This window comes from Patiria miniata, unplaced genomic scaffold, assembly GCF_015706575.1.
Source record: "Patiria miniata isolate m_02_andy unplaced genomic scaffold, ASM1570657v1 HiC_scaffold_7, whole genome shotgun sequence".
Classification (NCBI taxonomy): Eukaryota; Metazoa; Echinodermata; class Asteroidea; order Valvatida; family Asterinidae; genus Patiria; species Patiria miniata.
The window spans coordinates 47,859,629-47,882,023 of NW_024037074.1; the positions used below are offsets into that span (position 1 = coordinate 47,859,629).

Below are 22,395 nucleotides of genomic sequence, written 5' to 3' on the forward strand. Positions count from 1 at the left end.
GAAAAGATGTTAAAATATCTGCTTGAAATTCATTATCTACTTTTGGCAGAAAAATTATCTACTTTTGGCAGAAAAAAAGAAAAGATGTTAAAATATCTGCTTGAAATTCATTATCTACTTTTGGCAGAAAAAAAAGAAAAGATGTTAAAATATAGAAATTATTTCTAACATTGAGTTGCATAATAAAAAAATTAATTCATTGAAAAACGACACAACTCTCAAATTTGGAGACATTTTTAATTTTCTTTTATTAGAAAAAAAACTTTTACACAAAACTTTTTTCAAAGAAAATTTGATATAAATATATTAAGCCAAGCAGAAAGAATTTCCAACTTGCTGGGGTACAGTAAATTAATTTGACAAAAAAAATCAACAAAATATTAAATTTCAATTTACAATTTTGTTTCCCATAATAGCATGTATTCATTTACATACATGCATGTATTCTTAAGTTAACACAAAGACTAAACTGTTTTTGCATGTTGCTTACTGTTTATATTTACAAATATGGATATAAATACATTGAAGTAACAGAGCCCCCCCCCCTCCCAAAAAGTGCAGTTGGGTTGCGCCAAACACACTGTATGCACAGGCAGAGTCCCTTCAGGCAGAGTCCCTTAAATCAAGGGCCTGAAACCTCTTGAAGAGGCAGCTGGAGAAAGAGCCGCAGTTCCGTAAACTCCTGTTTCAGTTCCTTCATCGCTACAAGCTTTTTGTGGCTTCTTGTAAGTACTCCAGCCAATCTGAGATCCTGGGTTTTTCATGTGGTGGCTGCAAAAAATAAAGTCCCCAAAAAGTTACATTTATTAAAAAAAAAAATACAAAAAAAACTTGTTTTTTATTACAATATTTCAAAACTGGTGGACAGCTAACAAAAATCATGCTGTGACAGTTACTAATATAAGAGGTCACGAAAAGGACTGAAAGTGTACAAAGTGAAAAAAAAAGAAGTCGGCTTAAAAATAATATTGTGCTAACCTTCAATTCGTCAAGCGGCGGGTGTTGCCTGACCCCCTCAAGAGATTTCAGCTGGACAACGGTCGTACCCAGGGGTCCGGTTGATAAGGACAGGGTGCAAACAATCTGGGCGCTGTCCCCAAATATGACCCTCAGTATGCCCTCTTCTGGGACCCAGTCGATGGCATATCTGGAAATAGGAAAACGGGAATTTATTTTTCGGTTTTGATTCTCAGTACTGTGTTGAGAGTCCAAAAACTCACTTGGGATAGTACACACCATGGCACATACAATACAAGAAAATAGACTTGCACATGAAACTACCAGTCCTACACACCTCTTTTGTCCTGCATGACTGGTATGGCAAAAGAAAAATCTGGTACCCTGTCTTTATTTCTATACATTTTACACACATTCATGCCACCAGACTAATAGTCAACATTTTTTAAAAGTTGGACATGTACCAGTCTAGTCTTAGGTTTTGAAATTCGGATCATGTGACTTCGCTCTCTGCTACAAAAGATTAAAGAAAAGCTTCCATTGAAATTGGAATTGAGGCGTCAGATTTGGCGGATGGAGATTGAAACTGAAGCAAGCAAACACCCCTAGAATGAATGGGCGGATCTCATTGACTCACTGATGTCGGAGCTGTTCCACTTCCATGTAGAGGGGTGCGTGGGTTCTCAGTCTGGTCATCACTGATGATACCAAGAAGGGAACGTCGTTCTTTCTCACTGCTTCTTCAACGAGGTCCGACATGTCCAGGGAATCAACATCAATCTGGTCACGATGACAATAAAAAGTTTAAAGTTAGTGTATGAACAGTCACAGACAGTTTAAAAATCAATCCTCTTCCCCTGCCATATGCCTTTTACAAAGGCTAGTCACCAACAGTCAGATCATATTTTCAGGAAGCACTTTAAGAAGTCAAATTCAGTCAACAGACAAAAGCAGGCAACTTGTTAGCACAGCTGTCTTATCAATCACCTACAGTCAAAGCATACGGGTATCAAGTTTAAATAAACAGTCACAGCCAGTCAATCATGCTTTATGTATGCTGGGAGCTCTTAACTGTTAAAAACAGTCACTTGACTGATTTTGACTGAAAGGACAACTTGGCACACATTGCATGTTTGCAAAGGAGGGTTTAAGTTTAAAGAACAGCCATTGACCATCCACATTTTATTTTACTCTTTGTTAAAGTTTGCCTACAGTAGCTCGATGGCGCCAATAACAGACAAATAAAAGATGTCAATTTCTGCTCGAAGTTGATTTGTGACCTTTTTTATAATTACATTTTTTTTAAATCTTATTTCATAAGTACAGAGTAAAGAGTCGACACGACTAATGTCTGGGTACTTTTCTGACTCTTTGCAGGGATTTTTTCATCATTTGAATTATTGGTGTCAACCTTTAGATTTTTTTCTCTCAGCTTTTCTAGACATCGTTACATCTTTGTTTTTATTTTTCTCTCAGCTTTTCTAGCCATTGTTACATTCTTTATAGTCTTTATTATGAGGTTCTCCTTTAAAAAAAGAGAAGAAAATTTCAGGAACATTCCAAGGTTCCACATGATGTAAAGAAAAAAATGGGGCACTAATACCGAAGCGGCACTGATCTGCCTGGGTGACCAAGGGTCCGGGCCTGGCTTGAAGTGAAGGGTCAGTACGGCCGTCAGACTTTCCTTGTTGACTGAGGAACATCCATCTGCAGTGAGCTCCAGGATCCAGCAGTTATCGTCCAGAGATCGCTCTGATACCCCGGTCAGCTGTGCCAACATTTTGGAGGCAGATTCGCACCTGGAAATCGCAATTGAAAAAAAAAAAAGCTATGTCGTTAGGCCAAAAAAAAAGAGTCTCCGGTTACTGGTATGGAGCTTGCCCAAAAAGTGGTGCGGCGACGCGGCTTTTTTTTTTTTTTTTAACCTGTTTTTTTTTGCTTCAAATGTCGGCTGATGACTGCAAATGGTGCCCGACTCAACTTAGTGCAAATATTATGGGAGACCAGAGAGGCCACATAAAGCTTATTCTCGATCATAACCCCATCTAAAAACACTTTTAAATTGTGCAGCAACAGGATTCCAGTCAAACCAGTGAGTTTGGCGGTTTTTAAGACATCATCTTACATTGAAAAAATACTTTTTCATTTTGCCGACGCGCATGGCTACGGCGACGCGCGCGCATACCAGAAACCGGAGACTTTTTTTTTTGGCCTTATTTCATGGCTGAAAATTTCCACTTTTTAGTTTTGGTACACACATCATGTATTTTTTATTCACTGAAATGCTGTGGACCAATTCAGGCATGCTATCACCTCTATCACAGAGGCCCCCGTCAATGGCGAAAGCATCGTGCTAGCTGTTGTTCAAAATAATCCATCAGGGGCAGTTGCTTTGTACAATAGCATGCACAATGGTTTCTCCATTGAAGGGGGCCGCGTGAGTGTACAGTGATCACGTGCTGGATTTGTGTATTTATAAGTAGAATTGTGGTTAACACATTTTTGTGCCGAGCACAAATCAAATGGAGCACCATTCATAAGTAATACGCAGAGTCTTGGGCAATCGCTTCTTTTCGCTGAGCAACTATTTTGCTGTGCTTAAAGGTAGTATACAACATTTGGAAGCATCAAAAAGCGAAACTACTCAATTATTATGAAATACCTTACTTGACTGTGAGAGAATAATAGTCTCAGACTTCCTGTGAAATCATGGCACCTGGTGTGCTGTCATTTCAAGAAAAGTGGAATTTATACATCAATTTCCAATGATGGTCAGCCGAGCATCGTTGGAAAAAACTGATAATTCCCAAATACTGCCTCCAATTCACCAAATTTAGTCAGTCCACATTTTTATTGCAATCGGTTACACTTCATTGAACGGGTGCAAGCCAGCTAGTCTGGTTCCCTGACCTTGACGTATATAACTTGCTACATTTCGTCTGAAGTAGGGTCAAGGAGCCACACTACAACAACAGCATTTGTTCTTGGTTTTTCCAGCATCTATGAACACAAAACCTTAAACAGGTCGGTGTAACAATATTTGCTATCAAATACTAGCCTCCAAATCCATCCATTTCTGAAAATTTGAGGAACGTAAAGTCTAGACATCATAACTCACCACTTCATCTTGTCGGAAGCTTGCTGTTCCCTGTCTAGTTTCTTGGCCATAAGTTGTGACACCATCTCCATAACTGTCTTATTTTCATCCAACGCCGACTGTTGGTTCTTGCGGATTGCTTCTGTGCTCTCTTTGAGGCGTTTCATCGCGGGTTGATAGCGGGCCAAGAACTCTTCTGCCGCCTTTAAGTCAAAAATCTACATGTAGCACAGAGGCGAAGAGAAACAAGTCCCATTAGTTAGAAACTTAGATCAATAGAATCGATTTTCAATCTACATCTAAGTATATTCAACACTATTTTCAACACTTCTGTGTTCAGATTTTTTTTCAAGTTTTTCTCAAGGATCGTGCCACCTAAATAATATCTTCCAATTGTGTAGCCTGGATTTGTGTACACGAAAACAAAGGTTATCTTTAAATCACCATACAGATCACCATGGCATGCTTGTCTGATGAAGTCCATAGAAGTCCACATGAAATAGGGAGTTTTTGTTCTGATTTGTAACTTACTCTGTTTCAAATAAAAACCAAATTGTGTTAGCCAGTATACTATAAAGAAGGGACAATATACCATCTCAGCTCCCTGGGGAGTATACAGGTCGATGTAGCCATTTCAGCGCGAGGCAGCTAAAAATCAATCACAATAACCATCTCTGCCCTCACAGGTACCCATTCACTCCTGGCGGGGAGAAGCAATGAGTGGCAAAGTGCCTTGCCCACCAAGGGCGCACGCACCATAACCCCAGACTGGACTCGAACCCACAACCTGCAGAATTATTGGCAGACCACAAATTCAGTACTCTAGACCACAAGGCCACGGCACTCCAATAATAACTCGCCGAGTTGCCGGATACATCTATACACTCTCGAACGCTGACCTGTTTGGCATTCTCATCTTGGAAGTTTTCCAGCGTCACCCCACCGCCTTCTAGTTCCTCTACTGCCCCGCCCCTCCCTTTCGTGTTCTCCTTGACCTGAGTAGCTACACCTTCGACTTTCTCCATCATCTTCGTGATTGACGCCAGTTTTGTGTCCAGCATTTCTTGACCTATGAATGTATTACAAATTGGTGGAAAGAAGCGATCGCAAGAAAATTTAGTGAAGCCCTCATATTTCTGGTCAACAAATCAAGTATTTCGCTGATTTGTACAGAAATTTAAAAGTACGGAGTTCCTTAATCTCAAATTTGTAATCAACCAGCTCCTTACTAAGTACGTTAGGAATAGACGTTACGCTACGAGTTAGTATTTGCTTTGGAGAACGGAACAGATTCAAGTCTTTAGCTGTGTTGCAAAAACAAGTTTGGTGGTGTTTGGGAATAATGAAAAATCGGGGGGGAAACCTGAAGAAAAAAAATAGCATTTAGTATTTACACATTAATATTCATAGTGAATATGATCCATAAAATGTGCATGCTTTTTCATTGTTATAACTATCTTGCTTTTCCATAACAATCTTGTTGAGAGAACTTACAGTTCTGCACTGACTTCATCATGTTCTGAAGATGTTCTTCAAGATCACTAGCCTCTCCCTTGGCGTCTTTGAGCTGTCGACGAATCTTCTTAGATTCTTCATCTACAGAAAAAAGATCAGTTTTTTGAAAGGTTCTTTGTTTTTACTTGCAACATGAATGCATTCAGTTGTGAAAACGTATTGAATCAGCATAACAAAAATAACTGTATAAATTAGCATCATGTTTGAACGGTAGCAAATATCCTTTCCTCTGAAATGTCTACAAACTATGAGACATCCCTTTTTGGTAAAAATCTTTGTAAAGTGCACTTTTTCCGACATTTCAAAATGTTTCACACTTTTTCTGACAACTGAGGTCGCTGTTGCTGTGATGTCACTTTTGGAACACGCTCTTCAGATTATGGTTTTTCTGTTCAAATTGTAAAACCCAAAATTCTGCTTATTGGAAACATTTGTGCATAAACGTTTCTCACTGTCTTACTGTCATGTACTGAAACAACAATGAACCACTGAAAGCAGAAAAATAACCACAGCAAACCCCCTGAAAATCTGATGACTTTTTATGCTGAAGTGGATATGAAACTGAAGTTTCTGCCTTGAATATGTTTTTTTCTTTTCTTCCTTGTTTTATTTTGGTAAAATTTGAACAACTCTTACCCCTACAACCTTTGGCTAGGAACCACCCATAGCTATCCCTAACAGTCATGAATCCTCCAATTTCAATACGATTTTGCACACCCCCTAGGGAGTTAGTTAACCTGCAAAATTCCCCAATTACCATTATGTCAAAATTGGACTCAGCCTCAATCCTCCAAAAGCATCTGTTATTTCTTGAAATTGTTCAGTTGAGGTGTGACCACTGCCTCAATCCTTTAAAATCCTCCAACAATCACTGTTAATGGGTTGAGGCAGTGTCTATGACATTCAGAAGCAGTGCGGATAATAGCGGGCATAATGGAGGCGGGGCTCAAATCCAATTCAACTCCAAAATCAACTGACTATTTTTGCCATTCATGCTGCCTTAACCCTAACCTCCTAGGTCCTTCTTGCTAAGAACCATCCTCAATCCTCCAAAATCCTCCAAAATTTTTAAACTCCGCCTAAATTTTTCAAAATTGTCAGACAGTCCTGCCTCAAAATGCATTCATCGTCAATCCTCCAAAATCCTCATCCCAAATTTTTGCACTCGTGTTTAAATCAAGGATAACCAATGCCAAATCCTCCAAAATCATCAGACAGTCCTGCCTCAAAATGCATTCATCCTCAATCCTCCAAAATCCTCTTGTGCTTCAATCACCATTCATCCTCAATCCTCCAGAATCCTCATTTGATTCAATCACCATTCATCCTCAATCCTCTAGAATCCTCCAAAACCGCCAGGAGGATTTTGGAGGAGTGAGGTGGGTTATACTCCAAAATCTTCCGAAACTGCCTGGATGATTTTGAAGGATTTAGGAAGGTGAGGGTTAGCAATCTTGAAGGGGCATTGAAGGGTTATTGTTATCTTGAGTGACCCTCAAGTTTCCAGTTTTTTTCTGTCTCACCACAAGATGCTACTGAGGGCCACTGGTCCTTGGGAACATTCGCCAAGTAGTCCAGCAGCTTGATGTGCCCCTGAAGATGGACAAAGGCAAACTTCAGCTTCTTGAATTCATCCTGCACAAGGGAAAAATAAACTAAAAAGTGTAAATCATGAGCATCAGATTTCACAGCCGTTTATATTTAACATTATTAGCTCAAAAAGGAGCCAATATTGTGGAGATGCTAGCACACACAAAAATCCAGGGGGCAAAACAAAATTGGAATCAACAAAATTCTCAAGAAATTGCATATTATTTTCTAGAAGAAACTGAACTCCCAGATGAAAGGTACAAAAAGTCAAGTCCTTTTAAGTTTTATCTTGATAACATTCAAAAGCAGCATATAAGTGCAAAAAATTAGGCCTAGGCCCCCTAGCATTGTCTTACTCCAGAAAGTAGAATAAATTTGTACCAAACAGGCCTAGGCATTTTGTCATTTTTGTATCTGATTGTGCAACTCAGTTTCATTTCATTTCATTTATTTCATTTTTCGGGATAGGCCTACATTTGTTTATACAGCAAACAATGACATCAAAATACACAAAAATACACCATTTTAGACAAAACATACACAACACATTATTTAACCAGCTCCCGCTGGATTACTCAAAAGAAACATGTTTCTGTTGAGGGGTTCTGTTGAGGGGCTCTTCAACCGATTAAATAGGACACACTAAAAACAATGTTAATAACTCATAGCTATGTAAAACTTTAAAGAAATAAAACAAGTCCTTAAAATTTTTTAAAGATAGTGGATATTTTGCCGGAGGTAATGACGGCAAACTAACGTTTACTAAAGGTTTGCCGGCGGCAATCCATATCAACAGAGGGCGCTGTACTCTTTAAGATAGGGCTGAATAATAAGATGTATTAAATTCCCACCAAAAGTTGTGTAGCAGGTTTGGTGTAGTGGTTAAGCAAAGGCTCTAGTAAGCGGGATGACTCGGGTTCGATTCCGACCACACCACATTTTTAAAGTTTTTTTTTCTCATCCCCAAATAAATAAGAATATTCTTCTTTTATTATTTTAACATGTCTCAAACATTTTTTTGCAGAGTATTACATTTTCTTTTTCAGATTTGTGGCTCTGGAGGATTTTTTTTAAAAGGGAAATAGGCTATAGTCCGAAATTATGAAATGGTCTGGATCCCATCTTGTGAATACGAGGTTACAACGATAATTTTGGCATGGAGCCAGACTAAAATTTGTCACCGGAAAATGTTTAAGTACAAAAAAACAGTAACTGCGCATGTTCAGTGCATATCCGGCAAACTAACGTTTACTAAAGGTTTGCCGTCTCCGGCAAAATATACACTGCCTTATTTAAATGAATAAAACTATGTAAAAAATAATTGCTTCCTATTTCTTACCACAACTTGCTGGCACTCAACCTTGAAATCATGCAGGTGTTCAGTATCCAGTGAGGCATCTTCTGTCTTGACTTTCTTAGGCAGAATGTTAGCCTTGTCTTTCAGATCACACAAAACCCTGACACGAACCAAAGAGGACATAAAAAGTATAGGCACAAACTCAGTGAACTTGAATTTGAAAGCTAAAAAAGGCATGCATATTTTTCAATCGTGAACCGAGTCCTGACGGCAACTTTCATACTCATTTACGGAGGCGTAATTTGTTAATCATGTCCCCAACCTTTTCTGCTTCTCCATTATACTCGAACAAGCACAGGCGGAGAAAGCACCGTCACTTTTGGCTGAATTCTCCTCCATCTCGTTATTTTGATCCATTTTTGACAACCTGCTCGCCCTTCCTTTAGCTTTGAAATGCCCGCTGCTGCGCTGGTACTGTGACCGCGCCAGGCGTACAATGCCGCGTTGTTGCATTTGAAAACCGCCGATTACCAGTGGACTGTTCACTTCGGTTGGCGCCCTCTTGTGGTCATTTATTGCCCAACAGTGAAAGGGCTACTTTAAGATGCTCCCAATCAAATAAATTCCCATAGACAACAGTGATAAATACCCATACTTCAACATTCGTTTTAAAAATACTCAAGACTCTCACAGGTCTTCAGGCGGAACAGAAAAATGATTATCAACATTCAATTTTTATTGGGTTGACCGATGACTTTTCAAGAAATTCTCACCCAAAGACGACCCCTTAAACGAGTTGGAAGCCCCAGGTCCGGGCCAGGGGTATTGCCATATCTCTTCAATTTCCCAATTTCATGGCTCTCAGAACTCTCTAATATAGAAGGATTTGAGTGTATAACTTTTATTCATGAGCTTGGTGGACGGATTTTTGGCCTATTTACTTGGGTGCAACCAACAGTCGCAACAGGTACCTCATTTCGAATCAACCAATCACCACAGATCAGAAAAATCTTAGGCCAATTTCCTAGGTGACACACCATGCCGAATTTTTTGGAGAAGTATTTTCCCACTTTCTTAATATCTACCGTTTGTACAGCATTCAAGTGCCTTTTAAATTTCTCAACAACGTTTTGCCCTCAACGTGGCACACAAAAATCTAAAAACTTACTAAAGAAAGCTAGAGACATACATGTACACACACTTGGAAGCGAATAAGTTATTTATTCCTTTTTCCTCCTCAAATCGAAACATAAAAAAAATGCGCCAAAACAAAGATACATGTATTTGTATTTTTGTTTAGTTTAAATACATGAAAATATTGCTACATGTGTACCACTGTACCGTGTACGGCAGTAATACTTAAAACAAAAAATTAAATGTTAATTTGCATAAGGTAGCCAAAAATTCCTTCAATGAAAGAATAAAAACCCTGCTCTTATATGAAAATTGTAAGCCATCTTTTACATGCGTTATTGTACACAAAGGTATCATTATTTAACAATCATTATTTTCACATGATATTTGAAGTACTCTATCTTCTGAGAATAATTAATTGATCTAATTAATTTAATTAATTTGAATATCTTGATTTAATTACTTAAAATCTTGATCTCGTGGGAGACAACTTGATTTTAGTCGTTGGCACAAGTATGGCAAAAAATTGAAAAAATTCAATTATAATTCATGATTTTTCATCCCTAGTTTTCATTTAAACAATCATTATATTTTTGTCCAAAAACAAATATCACATTTTAATATTGTCATTATTTAAGATATCAAAGTATTGCTTGTCCATCGATCCACTCTTGCTCAATGAAAAATGTACTACGTGTACTTCAATGTAAATAATATTTGAAATATCAAAAATGCAAGTTAATTTGTACATTGTGTGAATTAATACAATTCCCCAAAAAGGAATGTTTACTTCAGGGCATAGTTCAACTTTACAACTGTTCTGGCTGGTTCTGAAGAATTCATGTTTTCAGGAAATTTTGATTACTGACGAGTGATATTGTATTTATTGCAATAACTTCCTTCAAAAAGATCTTACATATAATATACAATATGTAAACAAAACAAAAAACACATACACTACCTGCAGCAGAATATTTCAAAAATTACTTCTTGTCCCGTTCCCTAAGGACATACTAGCTATTAACATCATGTGGATCGCCACCTTAAAAGCACCAGACTTATTTGTTTGCAAGCCTCTTTTGGTCCAGCCTCAGCAATGTATTCAGGCCAAAAAAATTGGCAGCTGCACAATTGTAACCCTGTAGTTCCCAAGACTACCCAAAAAAATATCCAAAAACATGGCAACATTAGCCAACCTCTGTAAATTGTCCAAGAAATCCCAGATTGCAAGTCTGACTTTAGGTATTGACATGTCAAGTCAATGTAAATGAAAAACATTGTAGCAGTGGTGTAGCCACCATGGGGATAACGGCTATTTCCCCCTCCCCCCACAATATTGTTTTCACAAGTACTCTTTTTTCCACAAATGCCCTTTTTTAACGCGTGCCCTTTTTTTTTTAACACCGCTCTGAATAACGCCACCTATTGTCCAATAGTGCCCATGATCGTCGGCTTTCAAAAGAAACCCCATATGGAGATAATTCCCCCCTCCCCCCCTCAATCAAAATGACCTTGCTACCTCACTGTCTAGGGCCTTAGTGAAGTGAGGCACTTGTAAGTACACAACTTTTTTAGCAAAAGAATCTGTGCTTGCAGAAAGTGGTACTCGCACCAGCATAGGCCTATATTATAACTTTCTGCTCACGTTTGCATTATTGTTTTCTATGAAGATGGACCCTGGCCAGCACCATACATTGGCAATACCAAAGAAAAGCTTCAAATGATGCATGTGAAATCTAAAACCAGATAAAAGAATATCGAGCTGCGTTTGCTTCAGATATTTCCTTTCTCAGCAGCTAGTTTTTGCTGTTGTTCTAGGACCAGCATTGCGAGCTGGGCTTTAGAGGCAAGGCCCACCGCCCGGCCTTCCAAGCATCTCTGGTACTGCTCCTCCTTAAGAGAGGGTTGGCAAATCCGTTGGTGGTAGTGCAGCTTCAGGGCGGGGTCCACGGCTCGGAAGGTGTGCAGTTTGGTACTCAGAAACATCTCAAAGAGGTCCAGATCTGACTGGATGTGGTCAGTTTCGCTTCCCGGGTGCTTCTCGTCCCAGAGTTTCCTGGCGTTCATGTAGTCCGAGTTGTAGAAGCTGGCGTGCTCGAAAAGGTAGGTGTCAAAGTGACCAGCGGTTTTGGAAATGTCTATGCGGTTGGGGTTTGGCAAATCAGCGTAGATGATTTTAGGGTCGTACTGGGAGAAGGGAATTGGGAAAAAGACCTGCCATCCAGCGATGGTGTTCATGCGGACACGGTTCAGGAACTCCGCAGCTATCTCCATGTTGGCGTTGGTGAAGAGGAAGAGGGTGTCCGAAGCAAACTTCTTGGAGACAACGTCCATGATGGCGATGGGTGAGGGAAGGCTCGTCTTGACACTGATCCAGGACAGATGGGAGCCGGGGTACTTACGCTCCAGGTAGGAGACGTAGCCTTTATTCGCGCTGTAGATATCTTCGGTGGCCATCGTCATCGCCTCCGTTGGCGTGTAAACGAAGATCAGCATGACGGCCGATTTGTCGCGAGTCTCCAGACAGATTCTGGCGTAGTTGTCAAGGAAGACTCGGACCTGCTCCTGGCTACCAGATACCACGGGAACGATGATCGTGACTTGAGTGTACTCAGTGACGTAAGGCATGAAGACAATCTCAACCTTGTTGAGGGGTCTGAGTAAGTGGACTCGCTTGAGAATTTCCCGCTTGTCGCCGTGAAGCTTGAGCTCCATATCAAGGGTGTACTCCATCCCACGGTTGGGGTCAAATCGCCGGTACCCATTCACGAGTCGGCCGAGCATGTAGATGTTCCCATGGAGCTCGTTCAAGCGCGCCATTGTCGTAGTGAGTATCTCGTCAATGTCCTGCTTGTTTGCACCAATCAGGGGGGACTTGGGTTCGTAATCGTCCAAGCCGTACAAGTGTGTCATAGAGAAGTATTCCCAACCCATCACGTCGAATCGCGACGTCGTTTTAAAGGGGCTCTTCACTCCCACTGGCCATGTTAGTTTGGATTTACCGCCCGGTGCGTACGCGCTGATTTCTTCGATGTTTTGCTGGAGCTCAGCAATCTGTTTAAGAGTCTGACTCAGAGATCGCTCGGAGAAATACTTGTGGAGCTTGTACATGGTGCGCGTGTCCATCACGTGATGTATCGCCAAGGCTTGCTGGAAATCAGCATCGTTCTTTTCCTTGTCAGTCAGAACCTTGTCTTCAAAATCGTAGGCGTAAAATGTTGAACCCTGGAATATGATAGAAGAAAGGTCAGAATTTGACTAAGGAGAGATAGGCATGGGTCTGTTTCAGATTGTGGGACATATGCATGTGACACTGAATGTGAAGCCTTGAATAAATTGGAATTAATATTTGAATTAATTGGAATTCGAGTGGTGAAGTGGACTTTTGAATTAAACTTAACCCTAATTCCCTAGGCATTTCTGCTAGGATGCAACCTCAATCCTGCAAAATCCTTCAACTGCCTCCATGTCAAAATTGCATACAACCTCAATCATCCAAAATCTCCCATTATTTCTTGAATGTGGTCCTTGGAAGGTTGACCACTACCTTAATCCTGCAAAATCAATCTCTGTCAATATGTTGAGGCAGAGCCAGTGACATCCTGGAGCAGTGCGGAGGATTTCAAGTATAGTCTATGCCTAAATTTAAGCACGGCTGAGCATACACAACACAAGGTCCGGCCTAAAGGCTAAGACCTTGACACAGTGCATCCTCCAAAATCAGCCACACATTTTTTTGCCATATAGCCTCAAATCCTTCATTTGGCAAAGAGGATTTTGGAGGATTTGGGGAAGGTTAGGGTTAATCACCTCATAATTGGTGGAGCAGTGTGAATTGGAGTGCTCTTGTATGCACCGTCCAAACTCTAGGTCCGGGACATTGTTCCAAGATTTACGCATGCAGTCCTCCCAGTACGGCCCCACCTTGGCCAGAAGGTTCCTGGAGAGCATGTAACCTGAAATATACAACAGACACACCAGTTTATGTTGATAAAGTGTCTTGCTATAGGACACAAGGTCATTTGTGATGCAGGCATCAAGTGATTTTTGGAGAGTCCATTGCAACAAATGGTCCTCAATAGTCTAAAGGGCCCATACAATGTAATTTTGTAAGGCAATCCTTGAAAATTCACCTACCTCATTTTCAATTTTCATTTTGCCATTTTCAAGGGTATTTGGGTGCCTTTTTGGTTTTTATGCTAACCATATTCATGAGCAAAAGTGTGATGTCATTTTAGGCAGAGGGCAAAAAATTTAATGTTACAGCTATTTCAGCACCAAAAGTTGCCAGAATTTGGGATATTTTGCTGCTATAAATTTTCTGTTCTTTGGTGATTTATTTGTTGTGTCAGTTTTTTTGGTAAAGAACCATTCTGAATCCTAAATACAGGCATGCAACTGGGAAGTCACACACAAAGAGGAAATTCAAATCTTTCCAAGACTTTGTACAGTGTTTTTCTATTTTTAATGGCACACATGGGAAGTTAAAAAAAGAAGAAATCAGCTGATCTGAGGAAAAGTTGCATGCCTGTAAATATGTAACAAAAACCATAAAACCCCACATTAAAGAAAATTCGGCAAGGCTGTACCTCAATCCTCCAAAATGGTCACACAAAAATTGGTCTGGTGAATTCAGTAGAATCCTGAAAGGGTGGGATATATATATGATCCTGCCACTTTCAAAACTCTATTTCTCTTCTAAAAAATCTCCCCTCTAACCCATTTAGCAGCAACTCCACCTTTGAAGACTTTGCCCAACCCAGGGTTCGACCTTAACTTTTTTGTTCACTAGCCAGCCGGGCTACTGAAACAGACTGTTAACTAGCCTGCGGGCATTTTCATTTGCCACATGTTTTTTTTTTTTTCCTATCCTTCCATCTTTGCCGTATCTCAATAATTTTTTGACTCGCCAGCCGGGCTACTTAAGGAATAGTTTGACTAGCCCGCCGCTGTTTTGACTAGCGGGCTACCGCTAATTTCAAACCCTGCCAACCCTCCCGCTTATACTAAGAGCAATCAAGCCACGCCCCTCTCGTGTTTGTAAGTGATGTCAAGTTTCCTGTTGACGGACCTGCATCCCTGCTACAAAACGTGACATCCATCTCGGCTTCGTGAATCGGAATTCCCATATACAGGTCCCTCCCGACACTCATGTGGCCCAGGAATTCCATAAAGACGTCCCCGTAGATGTACGTGTCATCCTGAATGACCAGGAACCAATCGTAGTCGCTGCCGTGATGCTCGTAGATGTACTTCCAAATTTGGAACATTCTCACGTTGACCTGTTCCCCTGGAAACGCGATGATCGTCATGCCGCTCAGCGACTGCTCTGAATTAGTCTTGGTGAAAAACACCAGCTTACTGACGTAATGACTGAGTGTCTTATTGATGCCGACCGTCGTGGACTCCAGATCAATTTCCTCTCGTGAGACCATCACACCTACAAACAACTTCTCCTTGATTGAAAGCTCCGACGAGATGTACCGCATCCGAATCAGTCGCTGTCGATCGATATCCTTCTTAACGACTGGCCTGTTTACAGTCATCAGCACTGGTTCGAAATCCTCGTCATTTAGCTGGTTGCCATTTTCATCCGTTCCATAATCGATCATGTCGACAGCGCTTGTTTTTCTCTTCGTTCCGACGTGGACGTAGCTGTCAACGCCACAGCCAGTTTCTAGCGGTACGCAGAGCATGCTGAGCAAGGCCCCAGCACATATTCCGAGGGCTATATAGATTACAGTGCGTGACCGGCTCATTACTGCCATTGTTGTTGATTCACTATTAAGTTTTTGGAGAATCACTTCAGCTATCCGGAAAATGCGCCAATTGAATGAGCCAAAAAAATTCCACTTGGAGCACCATTTTTTTCTGTTGTTCAGTATTTCATGGCTGTCATAATTTGTGTCTCCATTTGGATACAAATATGAAGAAAGTCATTTTGATTTCTCTCATTAAATCACTGTGAATACACGATCAATAAACAACATTTGTTGTGCACCTGTGCTAGTGCATGATGCACAAAATGAATAGGAAATTGTGATTTATCTGCCGGTAACCTTATTCCCAGATCTTAAAGTCTGCACATACATACATTATGTTCAGATCGCTTCGTATGAGAACGTGGTTGTGATGCACGTTGATTGAACTTTCGTGGCACTGTCTGGACGGAAATACCCCCTAGCTTTGTAATAAAAAATCGCATGATAATGGGGTTTGCAAAACTAAACTATTGTTTAAAGGCATAAATGCTAAATTTATGGGTGACAAGGTAACAAAAATGAAAATTGCTGGGGTTTTTTACATTTGTTTTTAAACACTTATTCCCTGTAAACTTTTAAAAAAGGGGTAGTTTGTCACACATGTTTTACTGCGTGTAGACCCCGGTTTTTTAAATTTTTACGGCAGAAGTTCCCAGAATGCAACTCGTACCAAAAAATAACATGGCGACCACAGAGGTGAGAAAATGATTCGCAGTTCTAATTCAATTTTCGGAATAACTTTGTATTCTTTTGTATAGTAAATTTAAAACAACCAAAATAAGAAGTATCAAACCCTTATTCGCATATACGTGAAGTTTACCATTCGTAGAATTGTATTGGAAAATATGTATTCACTCCGTAAATTTCTTTGTCGATTTGCCCATTGCTTTACGCACACTTGTTTTTGCTTCGTCATAATCAGATAATGGCATGAAATTAATGGCGGACCTGCACTAGCAAGAAAAGATGAGGTTGTTTTGGGGGGTTTTTCAAGGGGGGGGGGGAGGGGTTGCCTTAAAATTACTTGCAAGTCACCATAACTTTCTTAACTGAAGTATAATTATATTAAATTTTATTTATTTATTTAACTAAGTACAATTTCAGTTTCAATGTTTTGCATTTGTTTTGTGAAAAAAGTGAATCAAAATGTTAGGCCTAAACAAAAACATGCTAACGTAACAAGTTAAATGAGTTTGACAATTGACTTTTTGTTTGGAGAGAATGTTGAATCCTAGCCCGACTGCGTCTGGCCGTACAGTACTATCGCAAGCTCTGTAGTACGGCCAGACGCCCGATGCTTCCAAAAAGACTGAATTTTTTTGGCCGCCGATGTAGCGATTTTGCTACATCTTTCGATCGCGATTATCTTTTCATCCAGGACACAAATTTCCAAAGTTAAGGTTCGTAGTCGTAGAGCAACTCATACCTTTTCGAAAAAACGTTCTTTGGTCTCAATATTTTCATCCATCTGGCCACAAGACGAATTTCAGTCATCAGATTCCACAAATATCGTCCCCCATGCGATCCCCCATGCGATTTCAAAATGGCGGCCGCGCTGTAATGTATGCATTATGCGAGCGCGCTTGGGCAAGATAATGAATATGCATCATAGTTTATGACGTTTGTCGGACACTCAGCGCGGCTGGCCATACAAACACGAGGTCATGAACTAAATAATGCATATTCATTATCTTGCCCAAGCGCGCTCGCATAATGCATACATTACAGCGCGGCCGCCATTTTGAAATCGCATGGGGGATCGCATGGGGGACGATATTTGTGGAATCTGATGACTGAAATTCGTCTTGTGGCCAGATGGATGAAAATATTGAGACCAAAGAACGTTTTTTCGAAAAGGTATGAGTTGCTCTACGACTACGAACCTTAACTTTGGAAATTTGTGTCCTGGATGAAAAGATAATCGCGATCGAAAGATGTAGCAAAATCGCTACATCGGCGGCCAAAAAAATTCAGTCTTTTTGGAAGCATCGGGCGTCTGGCCGTACTACAGAGCTTGCGATAGTACTGTACGGCCAGACGCAGTCGGGCTAGTTGAATCCTGACACCAATTTTTTTCATCATATATCATCTCAATGAAGGTCAGTCGTGGCAAAAATGTTGAAACGACATGAATCTCGGACTGAGAAACATTTCCAATTTTGTTAAGACATACTTTGAAAATGTCCTTGACTCTCCATAGACTTTGTACCCAACCAAAGAAGTGGCATCTGGATACTGCATGCTTTCCCTTTTGTTTTTATTTTGTGCACTGTGGTATGTGCTATTGCTAATAAATTAGATTTTAATATAAATTTATTCATACATAAATTCCATATGCCTTTCAAATGCAAACAGGCATGCAACTTTTCCTCGGATCCGCTAATTTCCTTGTTTTTTTTACTTCTCATGAATGCAATTGCAAATGAAAAACACTGTACAAAGTCTTGTGTGTTTTAGAAATTCTTCGTTTTTTAAAATTCCCAGTTGCATGCCTGTGTAAAGGCAAATCTTTCTTCCCGTAGATCTTAGGCCTTCTGCTGGCGTATGCATTCTAGAGCAAAGTGACCTTACATTGAATGGGTTTGAATTGCAGATGGAGGTGGACAGTGGTGCTAAAGGGGATGGACCCAAGGGAGAAGGGATCCGCAAGTACTACATGACAAAGATTGACGAGCTACAGATGGTGGTGACAGAGAAAAGCCAGAACTTAAGAAGATTAGAGGCACAGCGTAATGAGCTCAATGCCAAAGGTAATCACACTGTGGAAGTCTGCGGAAATGTTACACCCCAACTCTGGCATTGTCCCAGCTATAATTGGGACGATCCTAAGTACAGTTAGGTTCATGGCAGAAAATACCCAAGGAGTTTTAGCGTTAAGGGAGACTGGTTTGACGTTAGATTCATGTGGATGCCTTGAGGATGTCTTATAATATTTTTCATCATTGTTTTCACAGTGCGGATGTTGCGTGAGGAACTACAGCTCCTTCAAGAACAAGGTTCACATGTGGGAGAAGTTGTCAAAGCCATGGACAAGAAGAAAGTCCTTGTCAAGGTTAGCCTTCGAATCTCAAATAAGTATTTCAGAATTTTGTTGTACACAAAAGTAAACTACAATTGTGTGCAGTTTCCCTATTCAAATTTGTATAGACCAAATATTTAAATTTGATTAATACTAATTGTGTTGCAACACAACTGTTTCTTGATCTGAAGGGACCGCTTGATACAATTTTTTTTTTCTAAAGTTTTGCAAAAGAATTGCAATATTTAATGCATGTTCCTCTAATTTTCACAGGTACACCCAGAAGGTAAATTTGTTGTGGACATCGACAAAGCCATCGACATCAACGATGTACAGCCAAACTGCAGGGTAGCACTGCGCAACGATAGCCACACACTGCACAAAATCCTGCCAAACAAGGTTTGAAATTCACCGAATATTCCCAGAGACTAACATACAACTTCCCACACATTTAAAAGTATTCTTGAATTTGCTCTTTTGTTTGGTACTCTGACTCCACTCACAGATACTCTAGAAAGTCTATGGCTAAAGGGTACCAGACTCTAATGGTAACGACCTTGTTTGGTACCTTAGTCACCGAAACGAATAACCCATTCAGTCTGACAACAGTTACCTGAGTGCCAGACTAATATTTTAAAATGTACGAATTTTTTGTTTGGTTCCCTGACCCTATAGGTGGATCCCTTAGTCAGTCTGATGATGGTGGAGAAGGTACCAGACTCTACCTATGAGATGGTCGGAGGTCTGGACAAACAGATCAAGGAGATCAAAGAGGTCATTGAACTCCCGGTCAAGCACCCTGAGCTGTTTGATGCGCTTGGTATCGCACAACCAAAGGTAAGTTTTGTCGTCTGCCTGAGTCTGTTATTATCGCATTTTAAGTCTCTATTTTGGGCTGAAGATTTCATTACTTTTTTTCTTCATGGATACAAATATGCACAGAAGAAAGCTAAAGCACTCTTTGTATGGCTAAAATTATGCAACTACATAAAAAATAATAAAAAAGTGAAACATTGGAGGGCTTTTCTTGTCAATTGTCACAAATATCTTGAACATCTCTTTTTCAGCGAACACACTTCAATATAGCTCTGGATAGCTCAGTTGGTTTCTGTATGGTGTTCTAGATGTCAACAATCTTTTGACACTCAATTTCTTTATTCAGCCTTATATCACTCCTCCTTCTTTCCACAGGGAGTGTTACTCTACGGTCCCCCAGGTACAGGCAAGACCTTACTAGCCAGGGCGGTAGCTCACCACACAGAGTGTACGTTCATTCGAGTATCGGGCTCTGAGCTGGTCCAGAAATTCATCGGTGAAGGATCCAGAATGGTTAGAGAACTCTTCGTCATGGCAAGGTATTGCAGTGAAGTCGTATTCAAGTAATCTCCCCATGCCATCAAATTTAGTTCATATTTAGTGGCAGGTGAATTCTGTTAAGTTGATAAGGGGTTTGTTGTACACCAGTTGGGACTTTCTTAATTCAGACTGACCAATCAAATCTGCAAAGCTAAATTGCTTCAGTGATATTTCACCAAAACTGTATATTGATACCGGATACTTATGTATGTATTGACCCTAATTCCCAAAACATACTTGCCCGAGCCTTCAAGAATCCTCCAAAATGCTTTCTTTTCCTTTTCCAATGATCATGGAGAATTAGGGGCAGTTCTATTGTTGACACCACTCTTTTAGCAATTTACGCTGTTTTGAGTTGGAGTGAAGTCAGAGTGTCAAACTTAACAAGATGATTTATATAATTTGACAGAGAGCACGCACCGTCCATCATCTTCATGGACGAGATTGACTCCATTGGGTCGACCCGTATCGAGGGAAGCTCTGGTGGAGACAGCGAGGTCCAGCGCACCATGCTGGAACTACTCAACCAACTAGACGGGTTTGAAGCCACCAAGAATATCAAGGTGAGAAGATTCATAGGGGTTGGGTGTCAGTCTTCTCTACAAGGGTGCCTGCTTATGGGTACTGGGTGCCTTGTACTTGTTTACTGTGAAAGGCACTAGGTACTTGCTCCTTGAACGTGGGTACCTAGCAATAGGTAGTAGGTGTCCACAGTGCCCTACAATGCTGGACTTCAGAATAGCTTGTGACTTGACTTGAGATTATATAGTGATTGACTTGATAATAACTTTGATTTATACGACTCATTAGGTGATCATGGCGACAAATCGCATTGACATCCTGGACTCTGCCCTGCTCCGCCCCGGCCGCATCGACCGCAAGATCGAGTTCCCGCCGCCCAACGAGGAAGCCCGACTGGACATTCTCAAGATCCACTCCAGAAAGATGAACCTAACAAGAGGCATCAACCTGAGGAAGATTGCCGAGCTCATGCCGGGAGCCTCAGGGGCTGAAGTCAAGGTGGGTGATGTGTATTGTGTGATGTGTGGTCGGCCAAATGGGAGATAAAGAAAGTTCCCCACCCTTTTTTCACTCACTTTCTCGAGTGGAATATAAGAGAAGAAGCTACAGTGAGATTATGCAAGAATATTGGATTTCTGGCAGAGACTTAGTCACGTTCTCACAAATCATCTCAAGTCCATCACAAGTCCTCCAGTCGTAGGTCCAGTCACAAGCTTTTCAAGTGAACTGTAACAAGGGCATTCTATACTTTCATCGTCACCACCCATTGTTTGTGACTTGACTTGTGATTGAATTTGAATAACTTGTTACCAGATTTGTGATTGATATTGATGATTCTAAATTGGTTTCAAATTCTGTCCTGAAGAAATTTTCCATTATAGTTTTCCAAAAGTTAATGTACCTGTTTGCTTTTTGTCTTGAACCAGGGAGTGTGCACGGAAGCTGGCATGTATGCATTGAGGGAGAGAAGAGTACACGTAACACAGGAAGACTTTGAAATGGCGGTGGCAAAGGTAACATCTTCAGTTCTGAAGATCATTTTTGTTTTTTCTTTGGGGGATGTTGTTTTTATCATCTATTGGGGGAAGGACGGTTCCGGGGTAATTTCTTAAGGGGGGGGGGGGGGTTCACAAATTTGGAAGAATTCATTGGAAACCTCACAGACAACCTGGATTAGAAACTTTGATGAAATGATTAAAACAGGTTTCACTATATATTGTTACAAATTCTTGGGAGAATTTTGTGAATTCGATCTGTGTATGAAATCCCATTGGGGCAGTTGGGGCTACGCTGCCGTCCGTGATGTTTTTCGTATGATGTTTGACTGGAATAACAAACTTACTTTTTGCTGTTTTTTTCTGCTCAGGTGATGCAAAAAGACTCGGAGAAGAACATGTCCATCAAGAAGTTCTGGAAGTAGAGGCTGGCAGTTCTATATTTTGAAAGACAAATGTTAAAATGTGTTGGGCTTAAACCGGGGGGTACTTCAACGGAAACAGATTGAGTAAACTCTGGGAAATGCACAAGTTGAGGACTCAGGCCCAATAAAATAAGATGGAAAAATACCCTACAGACGTGCTCTAAGCTTTTTCTAATCTTTGTAAAGGCCTTTTTGGTTGTCCAGGCGTACAATTTTAGTTTGCAAACTCCTAAAATCCATAGTGAGGAAGATGCATTAGCTACTCATCCTCGGTCCTTATTCCCGGAAAAGTCATTCCCTTTTTTCCAAATGCTTTACGAATTAAAAACTGTGTCTACATGGTTCATTTGAGAATCATTTTGGTCAAAACTTTGTGTCTTACTGGAAATTCAAAATGAGAATTTGAGCTATGCCCAGTCTTCTCAATGCTTGAATGTGTCATTTTAATGCCAGGGAACAAGACTGGGTGTCGTCCAATTATCACACCATTGATCACATTGCTCCTAGCTGTTTTAACATCTCTAAGACCGGAGTTAATACATTATATACATTGTATGTGTCTTGGGATATTGCGTATTTTACAAATTCTAAAAACAAGTTTCGCTAAGTTATTACATTGCATTTGTTTCTTCTGACAAATGGTAAATTGTAAGTTGAAAATGGTAATACATGTAGTATTCTTTATAGCATTTTTTGTAAGCATGGGCTTGTAATGTAATAAGCAAA

General features: G+C 40.4%; 3 protein-coding genes across 3 annotated transcripts; 1 reads left to right on the forward strand and 2 right to left on the reverse strand.

Annotated features, from left to right (window-relative positions):
• Window positions 1–53: 53 nt before the first annotated feature.
• Window positions 54–8,935, reverse strand: LOC119746480. The gene is made up of 10 exons (XM_038223443.1): window positions 8,779–8,935; window positions 8,499–8,616; window positions 7,093–7,204; window positions 5,549–5,650; window positions 4,954–5,123; window positions 4,076–4,272; window positions 2,561–2,756; window positions 1,595–1,737; window positions 979–1,147; window positions 54–771 (listed from the first exon to the last, which is right to left on the reverse strand). The coding sequence occupies exons 1-10, from the start codon at window positions 8,871–8,873 to the stop codon at window positions 703–705; spliced, it is 1,371 nt and encodes a 456-aa protein (XP_038079371.1). The 5' UTR covers window positions 8,874–8,935; the 3' UTR covers window positions 54–702.
• Window positions 8,936–9,657: 722 nt separating this feature from the next.
• Window positions 9,658–15,385, reverse strand: LOC119746014 (chondroitin sulfate glucuronyltransferase-like). Its single transcript, XM_038222765.1, has 3 exons — window positions 14,662–15,385; window positions 13,401–13,546; window positions 9,658–12,815 (listed from the first exon to the last, which is right to left on the reverse strand). Exons 1-3 carry the CDS (start codon window positions 15,356–15,358, stop codon window positions 11,364–11,366), a joined length of 2,295 nt encoding a protein of 764 aa, XP_038078693.1. The 5' UTR covers window positions 15,359–15,385; the 3' UTR covers window positions 9,658–11,363.
• Window positions 15,386–15,944: 559 nt separating this feature from the next.
• Window positions 15,945–22,182, forward strand: LOC119746015 (26S proteasome regulatory subunit 8). The gene is made up of 10 exons (XM_038222767.1): window positions 15,945–16,048; window positions 17,946–18,102; window positions 18,307–18,404; window positions 18,645–18,770; window positions 19,047–19,208; window positions 19,563–19,726; window positions 20,137–20,290; window positions 20,538–20,747; window positions 21,176–21,262; window positions 21,616–22,182. The coding sequence occupies exons 1-10, from the start codon at window positions 16,010–16,012 to the stop codon at window positions 21,667–21,669; spliced, it is 1,251 nt and encodes a 416-aa protein (XP_038078695.1). The 5' UTR covers window positions 15,945–16,009; the 3' UTR covers window positions 21,670–22,182.
• Window positions 22,183–22,395: the final 213 nt, after the last annotated feature.